The following is a 19,473-nucleotide window of genomic DNA, read 5'->3' on the forward strand; positions in this document are numbered from 1 at the left end:
GCTCAGGGGGTAAACTCTTATGCCAAGCCTTATGACCTTAGTTTATTCCCCAGAACCTACACGGTAGAAGGAGAGACCCCGCCATGAACACTGTCCCCTGACCTCCACATGTCTGCTGTGGCAAAGCCTATGCATATATGCATGCATGTGGATCCCTCCCCTCCAAAAGAGAAGCAGAATGTAAAATATTAAATTTGTGACTGAATAAAGTTGACTTTGACTCTACAGGTTTGGGTATGTACATATTTAAATAGAATTCAGCAGAAATGACTGATTCTGTTTTAGTCTTTCTAAGTTGAATTATTCTTAGACACCTGTTCTTAAATGTATGGGTTATCTGTTGAGTCACCTTTTAAACCAGCATCTTGTTGGAAAGTGTGAGGGTTTGCAGTCCTTTCCTCATTAGATGACCCTGCATGTGAGGCGCTGGCCATGTCAGCAGTCTGGTGTCCGTGTGCTGTGCTTTGCACACCTCAGTATTCCTTGGATGGAGTCATGCCCCCACACGGTGCATGCTGTTTCTGAATTGACTGTGGGTCTGCCCAGCTCTTTAACCACCTCTCTCGCTCCCTTTCATCACTGTTTCTTTTCTCACCTTTCTCAAGCTGACTGAGTCTTCTGATGAGGTAACAAAATGGCCTTATGTCCCTCATAGTTCTTCGTCCGTCCCCATCCCTCTAACTTCATAAGGTCATCTTAACTAACCACCTTTCTAATGGGCTGGATTTGGCATCCCCTCTGGCTATACAGCTCAACATGACTTCATGGTTCTATTGCCCAGAGATTTTCCCAAGCACTGGAATCATGAAAGGAGGACAGGATCGAGTTCTGAGGGTTACGTTTGGGCTGCAGTCTGAATGTAAAAGCAGATGCCTTCAACTTTGAGCACTTTCCCTTTTTTGCCATCACCATGGCATCTGTTAGCACGCTGTCACGTTAGCTTCCCAGCAATCAAAGCCAGTGTTCCTGGTTCTAATTTGGCAAGAGACTCTGAAAAGAACTGATTGAGAGAGCAGAGATTTTTTTAAAAATCCCCTTTCCAGACTTGAGAGCAAGTCTGCCCGGTTAACGTCTAACTGGGCTTGCGTCACTGCCTGAAGCAGTGCAGACGCCAGCGCAGCTCCACCACTGCTGAGGCGCCCTGATGCCCTCGCTTTTCAGAGCAGAGTGCCTGGCCACCCGCCTCTGCCTGCCTCGCTAGTGCTGCACGCTCCTCCAGCTTCCTGCTTTTCTGTTTTTGTTCTTTGAGCACTCATAACACACAGTGGACATAATGCATTTCCAAGTAACACGGGACGTTGTGTGTTTCTCCTGTCTGTCCGTCCGCCTTTGGTAGCTTAGCTTTCAACCAGCTCTTGAATTTTCCATTTGGTTCTGTTCAAGGCTGCTGCAGTGGCTCTGCCGGAGGAGGAGCTGAAGAGGCCAGGCTGCCCAGAGGAGAGAAGACAGAACTCCGTGTCCGACTTCCCGCCTCCTGCAGGCCGGGAGCTGATCCTGAGGGCCACCGTGCCGCGGCCTGCCCCCTACTCCAAAGCCCTGCCGCAGCGCATGTACAGCGTACTCACCAAGGAAGACTTCAGACTTGCGGGTGCCTTTTCCTCAGACACCTCCTTCTTCTAGGGGGAGGAGGAGAGGCAGCTCCTGCCATGGACACCTGAGGGCCACCAAAATGACCTTGTCCAGCCAGCAGCGGGAGCCACACCAGCATCCAGGGGCATCTCCAGCCCGACCTTGAGCCAGAGGGGTAGATTTGAGGTGTCAAAGACTGTGTGTGGGGAAGACGGCCTGTGTGGGTAAGCCGCACATCAGCGGTCCACTCCCTTTGGGGACAGTTTGTTCATTCTCCTGTCATCTGTGTAGATACTTAGTGGCTGTTCTTCTTAGATCACGTATGCAAATAGAGTATCTCTTACCTCAGGCTCTGGATAGTTGGGTGGTGGCCTTTAGTCCAGAGTCTGTTTTAAACTGCCACGTGGCATTCTGTTTATTCAGTCACCTGTGGTCGCTTTTATTACGCTGTTTGGTGAGCATCTGAATACCCTAGGAGAAAGACTACAACTTCAGTTTTGTTTTTCCATGTCACTCTAACTAAACGTATTCCTTCTCATCAGTCTGTACATGAAATGTCCCTGCAGATTAGCCCTCTCTCTCTAGCTCTGTGTATGTGTGTATGTATGTATGTGTGTCCGTCTGTACGTCTTTCTTGTAGGCTCTCCTTGTCCTCTTGGTTGGACCCCTGCCTTTGCACTTTACTTCTCTGTTGCTGGCTGGGGACAGTATTTAATGAAGTCCTATGAAGAACAGAGATCCTCAGTCTTGGAACAGAGATCACGGGGCGGCTGGTGAGCTCTGGGGTGTGTGCTGAGGCCGTGAGTGCGCAGAACCATATGGCCGCTTGGCTCTTGTAGCTGTGAGTGATTGGGGCCAAAGCACCCAGCACAGAGGGGATGGTGCCGCCCTTTGTGCAGCTCAGCTCAGGATGTGGGAGTGTGTCGCTGCAGGACCTCTCTGTGGTGATTGTAAATTATTTTGGGACCTAAAATTCCCACTTGAATCCAAAGTAAAAAAGGGTTATGCTGAAGTGTAAATTCTGCCTGTGTGATTTTTAAAAATTAATAGAACTGCACAAACCCTGTGTTATTTTTGTAAAAAAAAAAAAAAGAAAAAAAAGACTATATACATTATCTATATAGTGTGTGCGGACGTGTGTCTGTCCATGAATAGGCAGGGCCAGGTGCCTACTCCTAGGCCTCACAGCGCTTTCCTCTGAGATGCTGGGCTTTGCCTCTTAGAAACCCATAGACAATGGCCAAGGCCTAAGCACTAGAACATGTGGAAGATGGTTCCCCCAGGACAGTGTCCATCTGCTTTCCCTGGTATTGACGGCAGAACTCTACAGTGTGGAGGTTGGTCTCAGATGCCATTGTTGATCTAATAAAAAGGACTGGTGTCCATGTGGCTACTTGTGTTTCTTTCCCTGAGAGCTTCCATTACTTAGTTCCTGCTGCTCCAGGCAGTGTCTCTAGAATGTTCTTAATGCCTTTTGAAGTATGGTGTCCGTTCTCTTTTTCTGGTCTTACTGCTTTTCATTTCAGAAAATAGAAAACACCTGCTGTTTCAGTGCTGTAAGGAATGATGTGTAGGCAAACGCTACAGTGTGCGAGAGGGTGCTACTATGTGCAGCATGCCCTTTTCCTGTACCCTTCCTGAACATGGGGAAGACTGACCTGAGGCCACCCTGGCACAGGTCAGTCCATGAAAAGTAAGGTACAGAAAACCAAGGCGGGCTTCGAGGCCCTGCATGCATCACACGAGGCCACTTAGCACTAGTGATCCTGGGTGCAAACTGAGGAGAAGGCCTTGTCACACTTGCTTGAGACCCCTGGCACACATGAACATCCCCTATAAATACAAAAGTTTGAGAAGTTCTCAGCAGCACTGGCTGCTCTGGTAGAGGATCAGCTTCCCATCCCAGCTGACAACCGTCCCTAATGCAGTCCCAGGGCCTGACTCTGCTCTGGCCTCACATCACACACACAAATGAAAACCTTGAACAGGCAATGTTTCAGAAGTGCCCTGCCGGGTACGGGTTGGTGCGCAGCACAGACACGATGTATGAACTGCAGGAAGGGCTGGTCTCAGCTGTGCTGTGCTTGCCTCCCAAGCGGCAGGTGCCGTGACCTCAGCACCAGGGAAGCACAGCAAAGTGACGCAGTGACAGCCCAGTAGGAATGACAGAGGTGGGAGCACCAAGCGCTGTGTCTGTGAAGTGGCTGCCAGAGGCTCCGCCAGCTCAAACAGGCTGTCATCTTTACCTCTGTCCCAGTCCATGCCAAACGCACGATTACACAGCTGCCAGGGATGAAGGGAAGGAAGGGGGTGAACAAGAATGTGTGCTCACAGGCTTGCTTTCCTCTCTTCATTCCTTAGGCTCCTGTCTGTGGAACGGTGCCCCCATTTACATGGGTTCTTAGCCCTGTGGCCATTCTGTGAAAGCCCCCTAGACTCCCAGCGCTGTGAATTAGCAATCTAGTCACTTCTCAGTCCAATCATGAATAAGCTACTGACCCACTCTCTTTCCCAAGCATCCTGAGCCTCCATAGTGACCTCTGCTACTGTGGGGCAGGGCATGGGCCACTATGCCATGACCTGTCCTTTACCAGCTGATTCTAGACCAGTGGCTTCTAGCTAATGCAGGGATTTGGCAGTCATTGAGTGAACTGCCAAGCTCCCCAGCCCGTGGGCAGTTTAGTACACAGGGGCTTGTAAGGACTATGGATTTACCTTTCTGAGCCCTAATTTTGGCCCAGAACAGGCTTTATTTTTGCCAAAGTTGTGTAAGGAAGGAACCGTATTCTTAGCCCATTGGCACTCTTCTGCAGTATCTTGCCTACATGAGACATAGAAATAATTTTAGCGAGTGAATCTCCCAGTCATTCTCCACTGTCCTGGGACAATGAGGGAGTGAGGTGGCGGGTGAGGACAGGCCTTTTCTCTGCCTGCAGCCCAGCTAATCTGAAGGCTGAGAAGTTGGGCTGAGACCCACCCAATGCCAGTGGCACTAACGTTCTCTTGACACAAAGCCCAGGGATTCGCTTTCTTCTCCTCTTAAAAGAGGCAGGGTCTTGGGTTAGAGAGATGCCTCTGCGCTCACGAGCACTGGCTGCTCTGAGGATGCAGGTTCAACTCCCAGAACCCGTATGGCATCGCACAAGTTATCTAATCCAAACCCCTCACACAGACATACATACAATACACATAAACTACAAATAAATTTAAAACCAATGAAATTTAAAGTGGGGGGGGGGCACCAAGACTGGCCCAAAACTTTTGGGCTCTACAGATCCTCCAGCCTCAGCCTTCGAGGAGCTGGGCCAACAGGCAAGCCATCACACCCATGTACTTCACACTTATTCCTGTTACTCCAGGGGAAGACAGGAAGCAACAGCCTTTTGTCCTATCCTGTCAGGTTAAATCCTGATTCTATGCAGTGATTCACACAAGAGAAGGGCCTGGACTGGCCCAGGACAGGGCAGTTTTTTCACATGAAGGCACTGGACACAGCATGCCACACCTAGGACAAATGGTCACAATGTCGTGGGCAGAGGCAGAAGGCTACCCTGTGAATGTGGCTGATGCCCTGACGTGGAGTGCCTGCTCAGAGCTGCATTTCTCCAACAGGATCAGCACAAAGGCCCTTAGGCTGCCCCATCTCCGTGCAGGGGCCGGGCTGCACACCGGTGCACCCAGGAGGCAGCACTACCTGGCTAGACACTCCAGGGGGTGATCGGGCACGCACAGGGAGGACCCGAGAACCTGCTCAGCCCACAGGCTGCGCAGCCGAGTGCTGCCAGCAGAGGCCGTGGGGACATCACTCGCTTGTCCAGATCGACACCAGCACAAGCCAGGACACACGGTTGCACTCCAGCATCTCATCTTTCCCTTTTTCTCTGTGAGCTCCTGAAACTGCCAGGGGAGAGCACGGATTTTAAAGTGCTCGCAAGATAACAGGCATATGCAAGGATTTCTTAGGACTTTAACATCACAAAAAAATTTTCCTAGCCTGGAATGGTGGTGCGTGCCTTTAATCCCAGGACTTAGGAGGCAGAGGTAAGAGGATCTCTTGAATTCGAGGAGACCAGCCTGGTCCTGATCTACAGAGTGAGTTCCAGGACAGCCAGGGCCACATAGAGGAACCCTGTCTCAAAACACCAGACCGAAGAAGGAAAAATTATCCTAAGAATTGACATATGGGATTATATGCAGCCAAGAAGTTTCTGCACCACAAAGCAAGAGCTCACAAGAGTGAAGAAGACCTTAGTGGCCTTCAGAGCCTGTGTTTAGCCGCCGCCTCCTCCCCCAAAACTGGAAATGAAACCCAGGCCTGTACATGCTGGGCAAGTACTGAATCATTCAGCTGCTCCCCAGAAAAACAGCCTACAGGACAAGATAAAAACATCCTTGCCAACTTATGCATTAGACAGGCAATTAATATCCAAGATATATAAAGAACTACAAACAGTTTAGGCTGCAGAGATGACTGGTTAGGAGCACTGGCTGCTCTCCCAGGCGAGGAGGAAGGTCTACAGCAGATATTTTAAAACCCCTTTACATCTCCCCAGGAAAAAACAATTCAGGAGCAAGACATGGGGAGATGTCACCTCGCACACTGGGCCAGGCTCAGGGAGAGGTCACCCCCGCAGGAGCTAGACTGGAGGAGCCTGCATCTTACATACAATACAGGAGCTGCGCACACGTAAGTCCGGTGACAGTTCAGTGTGACGCTGGCTGGCTGCAGTGGATTGGTACAACTCTGAAATTGGTTTTCTGTTACCTAAGATGTCAATCAAGCATGTACACATCAAGAGACGGCCGTGGTTCCAAAGCTCAGATCCTAGATCCTGTCAGTATCACCCGGGCAATTTTGAGCCGTGCAAATCCCTGGGGCTGAGGAGATGGCTCAGCTGATAACGTTTCTGCTGCATGAGGACCCAAGTTCAACCTCCACAAGCCAAGAAAGAGCCAGGTGTGGCAGCCATGCTGGTGAGACTGAGCCAGCTGATCCCTGGCGCTCACGGGCCAGCTCCACTCGCCCCAGGTGCAGCGAGAAAGCAGGCCTCAAAGACTAAAGGTGAGCTGGCCACACGTGGCTTTTGCTTTGCTTTTGAAACAGAGTCTCTGTAGTCCTGTCTGTCCGGAACTCCTATGTAGATCAGGCTGGCCTTTAAACTCAGATTTCCTCTGCCTCCCGAGTGCTGGGGTAAAGCTGTGTAACCACCACAAGTGTCTTTATTTTCAGCACTCAGGGCCAGAGGCAGGGGACTGAATTCAGGGAGGTCGTTGAATTTAAGGCTAGCCTGGTCTACATAGTGTGTTCCAGGCCAGCCAGCGCTGCATAGTGAGACCCTGTATGGGGGACAGAGAAAAGTGGAGAGTGGCTGGGAAGACACCTAGCCCACGCTAGGACCTCAGGCTGCATGCTCCCACATTAACAACTGTAAACCCTCACAAAGGAAAAAAACAAAACACGGAGACACCAGCTCCTTAGTCACTCAGCAGGCCTGAGCAGGAAGCTCTGAAGCAGGGCAGCTACGTCCGGGAACCCACGCCCTCTGGGATGTACCCTCCTGAGGGCCTCTTGGTTACAGACCTTTGTGGGATCAGGACTGTTCAGACACTAAACAAAATCCGCACACCACAAACCCTGACCTCCTTTGACTGCAGCAAAGGTAATTTCTACAAAGCAACAAAAATTAAAATCACTATGGTATTAAAAGCATAGCACTGGGTGGAGAGAGGGCTCAGCAGTTAAGAGCGCTGGCTGCCCTCGGATTCCGATTCCCCGCACCCACATCGTCGCTTACGGCTTAAAAGACACCCTCTTTCTGGCCTCCAAGGGTTCTGCATGCACAGTGTGCACAGACTTACACACAGGCAAAACGCCTGCCACGTAAAAATAAATACTACAACAAGAAAAGCATAGCGCTGAGGGAAAAGCGCCTGTCAGCAGGGTCACGTGGCCAGAGGCCATGCAGCTGCAGGTGAGGTGAAGTTGCTTAGCAACACTGAAAGAGAAAATGTCTCCAACCAATGCATTTGGGTCAAACTGAATTGAACTGCAAGTCTGGAAATTCCCTGCACCAGAGCAGTGTGGGAACTCCGACCAACAACAAGTTCGCAGCACTTCGAGAACAGGCGGTGAAGCCAGGATGGCTCACACCTGTACTCCTCACCCCCAGGAGGCTGCAGCGGACTGCTGAGCGGGAGGCCAGTCTGCACTCCATAGCAAGAACCCAGAAACAAGCCGGGCGCAGGGGTGCACACCTGTAATCCCAGCACCCGGGGAGGCAGAGGCAGGCGGATCTCTGTGAGTTCGAGGCCAGCCTGGCCTACAAAGTGAGTTCAGGACAACTAGGGCTACACAGAGAAACCCTGTCTCAAAAACAAACAAGCAAACAAATCAAAAGAAAGGAACAAACAATCCAGAAACAAACAACAATGTCAACAAAAAGCTGGGCTGAGACCTGACAAAACTAGTGAGGTGAGGAATTCAAGCTGAGCGGAGGAGACTGCTTAAGTGACTTAGCTGTAGGCTCAGTAGCTCAGTACTTGAGTGAGGACAGGGGTGCATTCACACAGACGCGTGAACAGCGGCTCGGTAGTCTGCAGGCGCTGTCCTCAGGCAGGGAGGAAACGCTCTCCGGTCGAACCACATTTTGTGCTGTTAGCAGTTTAACTTAGGAACGGCTCCGGCGCTGGGCGGACACCGACAGCCGTGCATCGTGGGGCGACCGCCTACAGATTGTCCTGTCACGTCCTCCAGCGTGAGGCGCCGGCGCCGGCGCCGGACTGACACCTCCGCCCGCCCTCACACGGCGTCCCGGGAATTCAGGAATCGCACTGACAGCCAAGAACGCAGCAAAACTCGCAAACTTGAAAAGGTCCTCCTGCAGTTTTTTCTTCGAAAACTCGATCGTGCTGTCGAGCGCTGACTGTAGATGAGCTTGCTGGCCGCAGCGCTCAGGGGCGGCACGCGCGGCCTAGGCGGAGGGTGCGGCACCAGCATCCGGGTTCCGCCGTCCGCGCGGACTTCCGACGGGACGGGCGGCCGGCCCTGCGCGCGCTTCCGGGGGAGCCCGCCTCCCGCACGTCCAGCGTCCGTCCTGCTGCATCAAACGCCCGCTCTCAGCGCACCTCCTCGCTGCCCACCCAGGAGCTGAGGCACAGGGCGAGCACGCGTTCCCCAGAGCCCAGCCCGGCCGGAAGCTGCTGCCCCCCAACACCCCGCAGCACGGCCACGAGGCCCCCGGCGAGGCCCGTTCGCGCCTGAGCCTCCCACGAGGCCGGACCCCGGCCGCCTCACCCGGGTGTGCGCGACTGCCCTGCCCCACCGCCGAAACTGCCTCAGCAGAGATCCGCCCAACGGAAGCCCGCAGCCTCCCCACCGCAGGGAAAGCCAGCTCAGGGCGGCCACACAGCGCTTGAGGCGAAGCGCAGCGGTTTGGTTTGGAGACAAGAGCTTGCTGTGGGGATTCCGGATTCCCGAGCTCAGGTGCCCCCTATCTTCCCTCCCCATAGTTTCAGGTTCTTTCTGCCGAGGCTAACGTATTTCTGCAAGTCAAGTGCAGGGCCGCAGGCCGTCTACGCTGGCTCGGGGCTCTACGGGGATGAAGAGGACCTTGAACTTCCCACCCCGCCTCCACTTCTGCTACAGGCCTGGTCACCTGTTCTGTGCAGTCAGAGGTCAAACTCAGGCCTCACGCTTGCCAGATCAGATGCTTACACCTCGGTTGCTTTCTCAGCCTGTGTCTGGGGTTCCCAGAGAGGGAACTGGGTGCGGTTCCCTCAGCCTGGCCAGGCAAACCCCCGAGAACCCTGCAAGAGCGTCGTCTGCAAAGCCTCGCTACTCTCTGACGCCGGAAGACAAGCTGGGCGCAGTGGCGGACGGTGGGCTCGCAGCTCACGCTGGAACTTTGTCCAGCAGCCTCCTTTCTGAAGCCGGGAGGTTTGAAAAGCCAAAGAACGCGAGGCCCTGCCTCCCAGCCCGGCGGGGGCTGGCGGGGTTCCCACCTGTGACTAGACGCCCCAGGTTTTCTTCAGTTCCGCCTCAGAACCTGGAGATGAGGTCGATGCTGCGAAGGGGGGCAGCTCCACAGCTAACCGGGGTAGTTGCAGCAAACTAAAAGCGAGCTGTGAACCCAGCAGCGGGCAGAGAGGATGCGGAGCCTCCACCCCGCATGCCCAGAGTGCACCGCAGAAGAAGTAGTTAATAGGCCACAGCCGGGGCAATCGGCCTGCCGGCTGGGCAACAGCACCTCAAGGCTTAATTAGCTACTGGGCCCCTTCCAACCGACCGTGGCTCACCTACAGAGAATACACTGCGTTGGTTCGGCCTCCTGGAGCCAGGGACATACAGTTAAAGCCCATAGCTTCTCACACTAACAGCAACGTGTGCTTGTGGGGAACTCGGATGCAGATAGTCAAGGGAAGATGTTTTCATCCAGGATTGATTATTCGTGTGTGTGTACGTGTGTACCTGTCCCATTCGTGGGTGTGTGTTCATGCCATGTGTGTGCCAATGGAGGCCCAAGGTTTATGTCGGGAATCATCTTTGATTGCCCTCCCACCATGTTTGCGTCAGGGTCTCAGTCTCAGTCGGAAGCCACAGGCCCCGGGCGTCTTATATGGGCCTCTGCGCTCGCTCCCCACACCCGCACACATGGTGAGCGCTGAGCCCTCCCGCCGGTCCCCCCCCCCCCCCCCCCCCCCCCCCATGGAGACAATGTCTCGGGTGTCCCAGGCTGGCCTCAAACGCTGCTTATCTGACTCCCGTGTCTCACGGGCGCCTGATCTGAGCTGGAGGATGCTGTAATTATCTTACCTAGACCACCAATGGCAGTTGTGGGGACACGGCCTCCAGCACGAAACTGTTGTCCATGTGCCTTTGACAAACCATTTCCTGGGGCAGGCACAAGCATAAGCCACTAGAGCAGATGTGGGCAGGCAGCACAGAAGCCGGTAGGGCGCTTGGAGGGGCTGCACAGTTGTCCTCGCAGCTGAAGCACATGAGCCCCAGAGGGAGTGGGTGGCATCCAGGAGGGACTTATCCTTGCCCATCACTTGCAGCTTTGGTACCATGGTAGGTCTTTCTTGAGCTTGGTTTGTAGGGAAAACCAAACTATGCTGAGATCTTTGCTCAGCAGACATGATGGCTGTGCTTTAAATGGCAAATGTTTTATAGCTTCAGACCCTGGAGTCGCTGGAGGTGGCCTCTAAAGGACTGGTGGAACGTCAGCCACTTCTTTCTCGTGATTCCTGATTGATGATGTGTTTTGCTGTTACATGGTCCTGTGTTGCTGTGCTGCATCCCAAAACAAAGGGCCGAGTGGTCATGAGCTAGAAGCTGCCACGTGATGCACCGAACCATTTTTTGTTAGAAGCTGATTGCTTCAGTTTCTAACTGGTGGTTTGAAAGAAAATGGCCACAGCCCATAGGGAGCGTGGCCCCACTGGGGGTGTGGCCTTGTTGGAGGTAATGTCACTGGGGGTCTACAAAGCCAGTTTACTTCTGCTGTCTGCAGATCCAGAGGTAGAATTCTGCTGCTCCAGCACCGTGTCTGCCTGCGCCCACCAGGCCTGCCGCCATGAGGATGAGCTACACTCTGTAACTGTACGCCAGCCCCAATTAAATGTTCTCCTTTATAAAAGCTGCCGTGGGCATGGTGTCTCTTCACAGCAATAAAACCCTAAGAGATGGACTAACCCGATTGTGTGTGTGTGTGTGTGTGTGTTTTGAAGTTCTGCAATCTAACACTGAAATGTGGTTATAGGGAAGGCTAAGAACATGACTGCAGAAAGACTGTAAAATATACTAACATAAGTGCACAATTACATCTTCGCCTACCTACTTAGCCACCCTCTGTGTAGTCCTGGCTGGTCTGGAACTCCCTGGATCTGCCTGCCTCTGCCCCGCCCCTCCACGCCCAGTGCTCGGCAGTGCCCACAGTGATCCATCTGTCCCTCTCCCCCACCCTAGGCGCACACATGCCATAGTTCATAGTGCAGTTTGGAGGACAGCCTGCGGTCCTCTTTCCCCTTCTACCGTGTTTAAGGCAGGGTCCTGACTGTTCACTCCTGGGTATGCCACGCTGGCTGGCTGGCTGCCAGCTTCTGCGGTCTCCTCGCTATCCCTGAAGGAGAGCTGGGATCGTAGACTGCAGCACTTCGTCAGGCTTTGCACGGGCTCTGGGGAGCCCAACTCGGGTCCTCACACGTGTGCAGCAGCTCTTTATACTGGGCCATCTCCTTAGCCTCACAATGTTATTTTTAAGGTGTCCCAAGGGGGCTGGAGAGATGGCTCAGAGGTTAAGAGCACTGGCTGTTCTTCCTGAGTTCAATTCCTGGCACCCACATGGTGGCTCACAACCACCTGTAGTGAGATCTGGTGCCCTCATGCAGGCATACATGCAGGCAGAATATGTATGAATAATAAATCTTTTTTAAAAAGGTGTCCCAATGGCCACTTTCCAGGACCGACTACTGGAAAGACTGGTCAGTGACTTAAGAACAAGGCAGAGAAGCAGGTGGCTAGAACCCAGAATACTGACAGGAGACAGTGACAGTTCTGGCCACTAAATAAGAGCCTGCCCCTTCTGGGCGGCAGAAACCCTTCTCAGCAGAGAACAGCTGAAAATCCAGAGGTGACATGGGAGCGTTTCCTGGTGGTTATATAATCAGAATGGCACATCATTGAGAAGCTTGCAGTTTTGCAGGTTAAAGGAATAAAACATGGGGTTGGGGAAATAACAAGAGGAGATGAGGGAGGAGGCTACAGCTGGGATACAAAGTGAATAAATTATAATTAATAACAATAATAAAAAAATTCGAAAAAGAATAAATGGTGGAAGGTGGGAGGCTGGTAAATACTGCCACAGAAAATGAGCTGTTATTCCCAGTCTATTTTTGACGGTTGATTTCCAGCCCTTCACAAGTGATTTAAAGTGCTGCACACCTTTTTTCCTGAAGCATCCGTGGTTTAGATGTTTCATTCAAGGACCGGAAGAGGTCTGATTTGTTAAGGAGATGCGCGGGCAGAAAGCGTTCTATTCCCAGGGAGGAAATGTGGGCGGCTATTCATTTGTTACAGGAAGCTCTCGCTGACAATGCACCAGAGCTGCACTAACTTTGTTCTCTTTTGTTTTTTGACACTGGGTTTCTCTGTATAACCTTGGCTGTCCTGGACTCTGGATTCAATTTGTAGACCAGGCTGGCCTCAAACTCACAGAGAGAGGGAGGGGGCTACAGCTGGGATACAAAACGAATAAACTATAATTAATGTAAAAAAAAAAAAGAGAGATAGGACCACCTCTGCCCCCCCAAGTCTGGGCTTAAAGGCATCCCCACCACACCCAAGTAGTTGGTATTTTGAGTGAAAACCTTTCTTCTTCTCCTCCTCCTCTTTTTCGTGTGTGTGTGCACGTGTGCGCATATGTTCAGGGTTTTACTGTGTAGGCCAGGTTGGCCTTGATCTCACATAGACCTGCCAGCTTCTGTCTGCCGGGCACTAGTGTGTGAATGACTTCCTGGCTCGAGAGCCGGCAAGAAGAGAGGTTCAAGTCAGCAGAGATGGTAATAGGAAGGTGTGAGCCCAGCACCCGAGGCTGGGGGTCAGCACCCTTGCTCAGGAGTTGGCTCTCCGAGTTCACAGCAGCCCAGCGGGGCTGTGCACCCAAGCCAGGGGAGGCCACCTAGTTCACACCGAGTGGCCTGGATCCCACTGCACGTGCCTTTCTAGTCCCCGGTCCAGACACGCTTCTTTTTATTTCCTGGAGTCTTTCAGGGCAGGCCCGTCGCCTGCGTTGCCTGTGTGGCCACAGCAACCGTCTTCCCTGGCCTGCACCTCACTCGGGTGCTCTCTCTCCCATGCTTTCCTGGGCCTCTCAGGTCCTCCGCTTGTTCTTTTTAGTTTCTTTTTGAGACGGAGAATCATGCACCACAGGCTGGCCTCCGACTCACTCTGAAGTCCAGGATGGCCTCAAACTCCGGATCCTCCTCAAACTCCGGATCCTTGGGCTGCAGCCCCCCAGTGCTGGGATGACAGGCATGTGCCACCACCTTAGTTTTTGTGGTGCTACGGATGGAACCCAGGGCCTGTGCTTTTAGGCAAACTCTCTACCAAAGGAACCAACCCCTAAACACAAATCCTCTTTCCTCCCTGCAGTACTGGGCAATGAACCCAGGGCCTCACACATTCTGTGCAAAGGCTCTTCTGGTTCCAAGCACTCCCCCTGGAGCACACACAGGGCGGCCTCTCTCTCACACTGATAAGGACATCCCTGGGGTCAAATTCTCTGTCTTAGTTTCAGTCCCCTAACCACGTCAGTGTTGTCTGTGGAGCAGGGAAAAGCAGGGGAGGACAACGCGGCTGAGCTGTGTCAGGGAGAGACAGAGACAGGCAGTGAGCTGCTGCTGAGCATTCATTGTGGACCATGCTCCTTGTGCCCCAGCAGCATGGACCACACCTTGAAATGCTGTGGGATGTCCGCTGGAGAAGACTGCTTGGGCATGGAGTCTCTTAGCCAGCTAGCGACTACACTGGGTGTTGGAAGCTCAGTGTAGCCTTGAGCCTTTCCCAGAGTGAACTTTAAAGCATAAAAACCATGTCCTGAGTTGACATACTTCAGTCAGCAAGAACGTCATGCTGGAGGGGAGGCAGGTGGGCAGGGCCCTTGCTTATCACCTGTGAACCACGATTCCCAGGTCACTGGAAACAAGGCAGAAAACTGCAAAGAGCTAGGCGTGCGAAGCAGAGAAGAGGCCAAATAACACTGGATCCCATTTCCGAGAGACAGCACGCCTTGATCTCACCCAGTGAGTCAGTTATAGACTGGATAACAGCTCGGCAAGGCAAGCTCATGACGCTTCAGCCGTCTAAAAATGAGGTGTTAACTACGAGCTGCTAGTCAAAACGCTAACATGCTTAAACTAAGCATTTCACATGGGTTTGCTGCCGGTGGTATTTACCAACGGGAGCCTTTGGGGATGTCATTCTCCTGGGGTCCGACAGTGATGTTCTTTTGCCTCTTCACTCTTCCTGATGGTGACATGTGGCAGGAGTGGCTTCTCTGTTTCAATTCATTATCACATTTTCTTTTTACAAGGCTACCTTTCTAAAAAATTAAAATAATTTCATTATGTGTATGTGGGTGTCCTGCCGGTATGTGTGGCTACATGCCACGTGTGTGCTGGTGTCCAAGGCCAGAAGGAGGAACTGGATCCCGTGGAACAGCAGTCACAGACGGATGTGAGCTGCCATGTGGGTATTAGAACTCAAATCCAGGTGCCACTGAGCCATCCAGTCCAACATTCTCTCTTCTTTAATGTTACCATTGTTTTGTGTGTGTGCGCGCGCACGGAAAACATGAATGTAGAGGCCAGATGTCAACATCTGGTGTCTTCCTGGATTGCTTTCTACCTTTTTTTTTTTTTTTTTAAGATTTATTTATTTGGGGGCTGGAGAGATGGCTCAGTGGTTAAGCACTGTCTGCTCTTCCAAAGGACATGAGTTCAATTCCCAGCACTCACATGGCAACTTACAACTGTCTGTAATGCCCATTCCAAAGGACCTGATACCTTCACGCTAATGTACATAAAATAAAGATAAATAAATATTAAAAAAAGATTTCTTTATTTATAGTTTTCTGCCTGCACGTACACCTGCATGCCAGAAGAGTGCATTACAGATGGTTGTGAGCCACCATGTGTTGCTGGGAATTGAACTCAGGACCTCTGGAAGAGCAGCCAGTACTCTTAACCTCTGAGCCATCTCTCCAGCCCTCTACCTTACTTTTGAGATGGTCTCTCACTAAACCGGAAGCCCTCCTCTCTTGGACTGTTGGCCAGCGAATCCCAGAGATCCTTCTGTTTTTGCCTTCTCGGTGCTGGGGTTGCAGGTGGGCCACCACACCAAGCTTTTGCACAAATTCTGAGGCTTGGACTCAAGCTATCATGCTATATGGCCAATACCTCATCATCTGAGCCTCCTGCCAACTCCACCATCCCTTATTGTGGATACAGGGTCTCCACATAGCCCTGTCTGGCCTAGAAATTGCTCTGTAGACCAGGCTGGCCTCAAACTCACAAAGATCCACCTGCCTCTACCTCCTGAGAGCTAGGATTAAAGGTGTGTACTACCATGATTCCTTTGTCACCATCGTTTTTAAAAGAGGTAACATGAATAAACTTAACAAAATAGGATGTGGAGATGGAGAGATGGTCCAGTGGTTAGGAGTACCTGCTGCCTTTTAAGACCAGAGTTCAGTCCCCAGCAGCCATGCTGGCACAGCTGCTGGGAACACTAGGTCTAGGAGATAGGAGGCCTCTGCAGGCCACTGCTCTCAGGCGCACATACCCTGCACAGGGACACACACACACATAATTTAAAAACACCTTAACAAGGTTTATTCTTAAAACAAAACAAAATATTACCAGAATTTGAAAACCAGAAAATGAGAACGAAGAGACAAAGGCTGTTTTGATAATGGGCATGGTTTTACACATTCAAAACAAACCAAAATGCAAAAAGCAAACCAATAAGCAAACAGAAAAGTAGAACGCAAGGTGTGTATGGCATTACGCTTCACATTTTGTCGTTCATTCTCACACTTACCCAAAGCACACAAGTTCTACACAGATGCCATGTCTGATTACAGTGAGTTTATTTATAGAAATATTTCGATAAAGACTACTGGTGCAGAAATAAAACAAGGAGGCAACACCCCGAACGTGCGCCCAAAGTCTTGGTTTGGAGGTGCTTTACAAGAAGTAGGCTGGTCATGGTCTGCCTGGAATTCATTTAATAATGAAGACTAAGCTCCAAAATTTCCCTGATTGTTCTGGAATGTTCCATTTTATACCACACAGTCCAGAACCAATACTAATCAAGGAGCAACTCTCAGTAACTGGGAATATATTTATTACATATTATCTATGTGTAATGCAGTGATTAAGGTGTAGAAGAGGAAACAAAAGCTGAAGGAAATCTTGCTGAAACATAATTTCCGATCTGCATGGAGTCAGTAGGACCATAGACATGCTTCCCACCATACCTGAGTACTTAGCACAAACCCTAAACTTTACTTCTCGATTTATGTTTAAAAACCTGTCATTCTTAAATACTAGACAGATAACCTAAGTCGACGTGACATGCTGGCTTGGATTAGGGAGCCTCTGCAGTGGGGCCTGACACTGTCAGGCTGAGGACATGTTCTTCCCTGGCTCCCCTGCCTGGGAGAAAGTGAAATTTCAAGCCAAGCTAGAACACGAGTAGGTTTAGAACTTAAAAGACTACAAGCAGGTTTCAAGAGGACGGGTGTTGACAAAATAGTTCCTGTGGATAAATTAGAAAAAGGAAAATTTCAGGACAATCTGGAACTCGTTCAATGGTTCAAGAGGTTTTTTGATGCAAATTATGATGGAAGAGTGTGAGCCTGTGGCTGACGGACAAGATCAAGAAACTGCAGCAGCTCCTTCTCTTGTCACTCCAGCTCTGAGTAAACTAAGGAAGCCTCTCAGCTCCAGTCTATTGCAACACAGACAACTACTGCAGCTCCTGGGCTGGCCCAGACAGGGTGCAAAAGAACCCTGGTGCGGCCAGCGGGGACGACGAAGCAGCAGGTCAAAGAACTGAAGCTTACTGCTGAAGACTTGGAGAGATGTCTACTTTGGAAGGCTAAGGAACATTGAACTGATTTGCCAGGAGAATGAGAAAAAAATAACCCTGCACTGCAGAGACCTGTAGAAGAAGGTTTTGTGATACCTGATGAAGAGGGCCCACAGGAAGAAAAAGAAGAGAGAGAATTAAAATGAAATACTAGACAAGCATGAAGCTAAATCGTGTCAAGTCCTCCCACCTGCTTCACTTCTTCAGCAGAAACCGAGTGATGTCTGAGCCGTGCTTTGCTGCCAGAGCGCGCTGTCTCACCCGGCTTCTTTCCTTGGCTTGTCGGGCTGTTCTCTAGGAGTTAACAAATGCACAGCTCAGGTTAGGGGGAGGCTTCTTGCTCTGGTTGGGAATATGCACACTGTATGTGCAGTACTCAGCGCACAGGAAGAGCTCCAGGCCATGGGTTCCGACCACCTAGGCTTACGGGCCCCAGTTAGAAGAAAGTATCTTCTTGTGAAGAATGGCTCACTACCCAGAAGGCCATGAGTCCTGCATTGAGGACTACGGGAAGCCATGGTTCTCCACCTCTAAGGAGGTGCTTGTACACATCTTAAAATCCCCAGAGTTCAGTGGGTAAAAGTTTGTCCACTTCTTATTTTCTGGGCCCAAAACTCAGAAAATACATTCCCCACTCAACACATAAACACTGTATAAAATCAAATGGGATGGAACTGGATTCTTCTGCTATGTCCAAATAAGAATGTTCATGAGAATCCGAAAAGCGAATACAGAGAATATGACATTCTTACTAGTGATGCCATTACAGCCTCATGTAGCCAGCCCCACGGCACTCACTATGCAGCTGAGAATGGCCCTGAACGCCTTTTTGAGACAGACTCCCCCCAAACAGCTCTGGCTGTCTGGAACTGACTCTGTACACCAGGCTGGCCTTGAACTCAGAGCTCCCCTGCCTCTGCAGTGCTGTGCTACCATATCCTGCTGACCTTGACCTCATGGTCCCCCCTGCCTGCAATTCCCAATTTGTGCAGGGCTGGGCTGGAACCAGGGCCTTACGCACGTTAAAGGAGTGCTCTACCCACTCACTGTTCCTCGTCCTCAGCCCAGACAGCGAATGAAGAGGGTGGCAGCCTTCTGAGCCTGTGACTGTAGACGTCCCCAGAGCCGAGAGTGATGAAGGCAGCAGCAGGCCACTCCCCCCCCCCCCCGTCTCACCCAGCCATTCTCCCCTTGGACACTGGGACCCCGTTGTGAGTGTCACTGACCTCCTTGTGGCACACTGTGCAAAGAGTTTGCAGGTTGTCCAGGGAGCACTGTCCTCCTCCCTCGTACACCGGCCTGACGTGATCCACCTGCCAGAAGTGGCCTTCTCCTGGGTCTCTCAGCATGTCATTGAGCTGCAGAAAGAGCACAGTCAGCAGCTCCCAGCCCTGCAGGACGCACTGCGGGACGCACTGCGGGCTGTGCGCTGCACAATCCCTTGATGCAGCAAAGTCACACGGAGAAACACAGAGGATGACTCTGTGGTCACAGAGGGAGGTGGTGGTGCAGGGTCTCAGCAGAAGCAGAGGCAGGTGGATCTCTGTGAGTTCCAGGCCAGCCTTGTCTACAAAGCATAGTTGAGGATGGCCAGGACTACACAGAGAAACCCTGTCTCGAAAAAACAAAACAAACACACACACACACACACACACACACACACACACAAACAGAAAGACACATAGACTGATGGTACACAACCGAGGGCCCAGAAACAGATCCATACAGCCATGGACCTGTGATTTTTGACAAAAGTGTCATATACCCTGGAAAATAAAAATTAAAAAAAAAAAAACCAAACAACCTGTTCAGTAAATGGCGCTGGCCAAACTGGACACTTGTAAAGCATTCTAAGAAAGCGTGTGGGACTCTGGGATGCACAGTGACCCACATGGGGCCTCTGAGTGGTTCCCCCAGCAAGCTGGTGCAGGGGACTCATCCCTCTGTCCCCGCCTGCTCTTCTCCCTCTGTCCTGCACTTGGGGCCTTCTGTCAGCAGACACAGACTGAGGTTAGAAGTAACTACAAATGTCATTCTAAATGGCATATTCTCAGAAAAACAATCCATTTGGGCGTGCCTTTGCCGCCAGCTCTTTCTCTGTGAGCAGCTTTAACTGACAGGCTCAGCTCTGGAAGGCGCGTCTTTATTTATCCTGGTAAGCGTGTGCAGACCTTCCCTGGGGGCGCGGGGGATGGAAATGGACCAGCTCTCAACGTGCTGGATTTGCCTTATGGCACCTGTTCACGCAGCCT

At 51.5% G+C, this 19,473-nt stretch overlaps 2 protein-coding genes and 1 pseudogene across 6 annotated transcripts in view; 2 read left to right on the forward strand and 1 right to left on the reverse strand.

The window, feature by feature from the left end:
• The window catches only part of Rab3gap1 (RAB3 GTPase activating protein catalytic subunit 1), a 55,079-nt gene extending 52,121 nt beyond the window's left edge, over positions 1–2,958 (forward strand). The window contains exons 22-23 of the mRNA XM_055603258.1: positions 606–626; positions 1,384–2,958. Coding sequence (XP_055459233.1) covers positions 606–626; positions 1,384–1,620 — 258 coding nt within the window. The 3' untranslated portion in view covers positions 1,621–2,958. The remainder of the gene's footprint in view (positions 1–605; positions 627–1,383) is intronic.
• A 7,137-nt stretch (positions 2,959–10,095) lies between these two features.
• LOC129673473 (microtubule-associated protein RP/EB family member 1-like) lies at positions 10,096–17,367 on the forward strand (annotated as a pseudogene).
• Zranb3 (zinc finger RANBP2-type containing 3) overlaps positions 15,938–19,473 on the reverse strand; it is a 127,277-nt gene continuing 123,741 nt past the window's right edge. For 4 of the 5 annotated variants that reach the window (XM_055602118.1, XM_055602125.1, XM_055602137.1 and 1 more), the window contains 2 exons: positions 18,448–18,579; positions 15,938–17,515 (listed from right to left, as the gene is read on the reverse strand). In XM_055602118.1, coding sequence (XP_055458093.1) covers positions 17,417–17,515; positions 18,448–18,579 — 231 coding nt within the window. In that variant the 3' untranslated portion in view covers positions 15,938–17,416. The remainder of the gene's footprint in view (positions 17,516–18,447; positions 18,580–19,473) is intronic. The other variant, XM_055602132.1, reaches the window with a different exon arrangement.

The sequence above is a fragment of the Psammomys obesus genome, unplaced genomic scaffold, assembly GCF_907164565.1.
Source record: "Psammomys obesus unplaced genomic scaffold, mPsaObe1.curated_primary_1811, whole genome shotgun sequence".
Taxonomy (NCBI): Eukaryota; Metazoa; Chordata; class Mammalia; order Rodentia; family Muridae; genus Psammomys; species Psammomys obesus.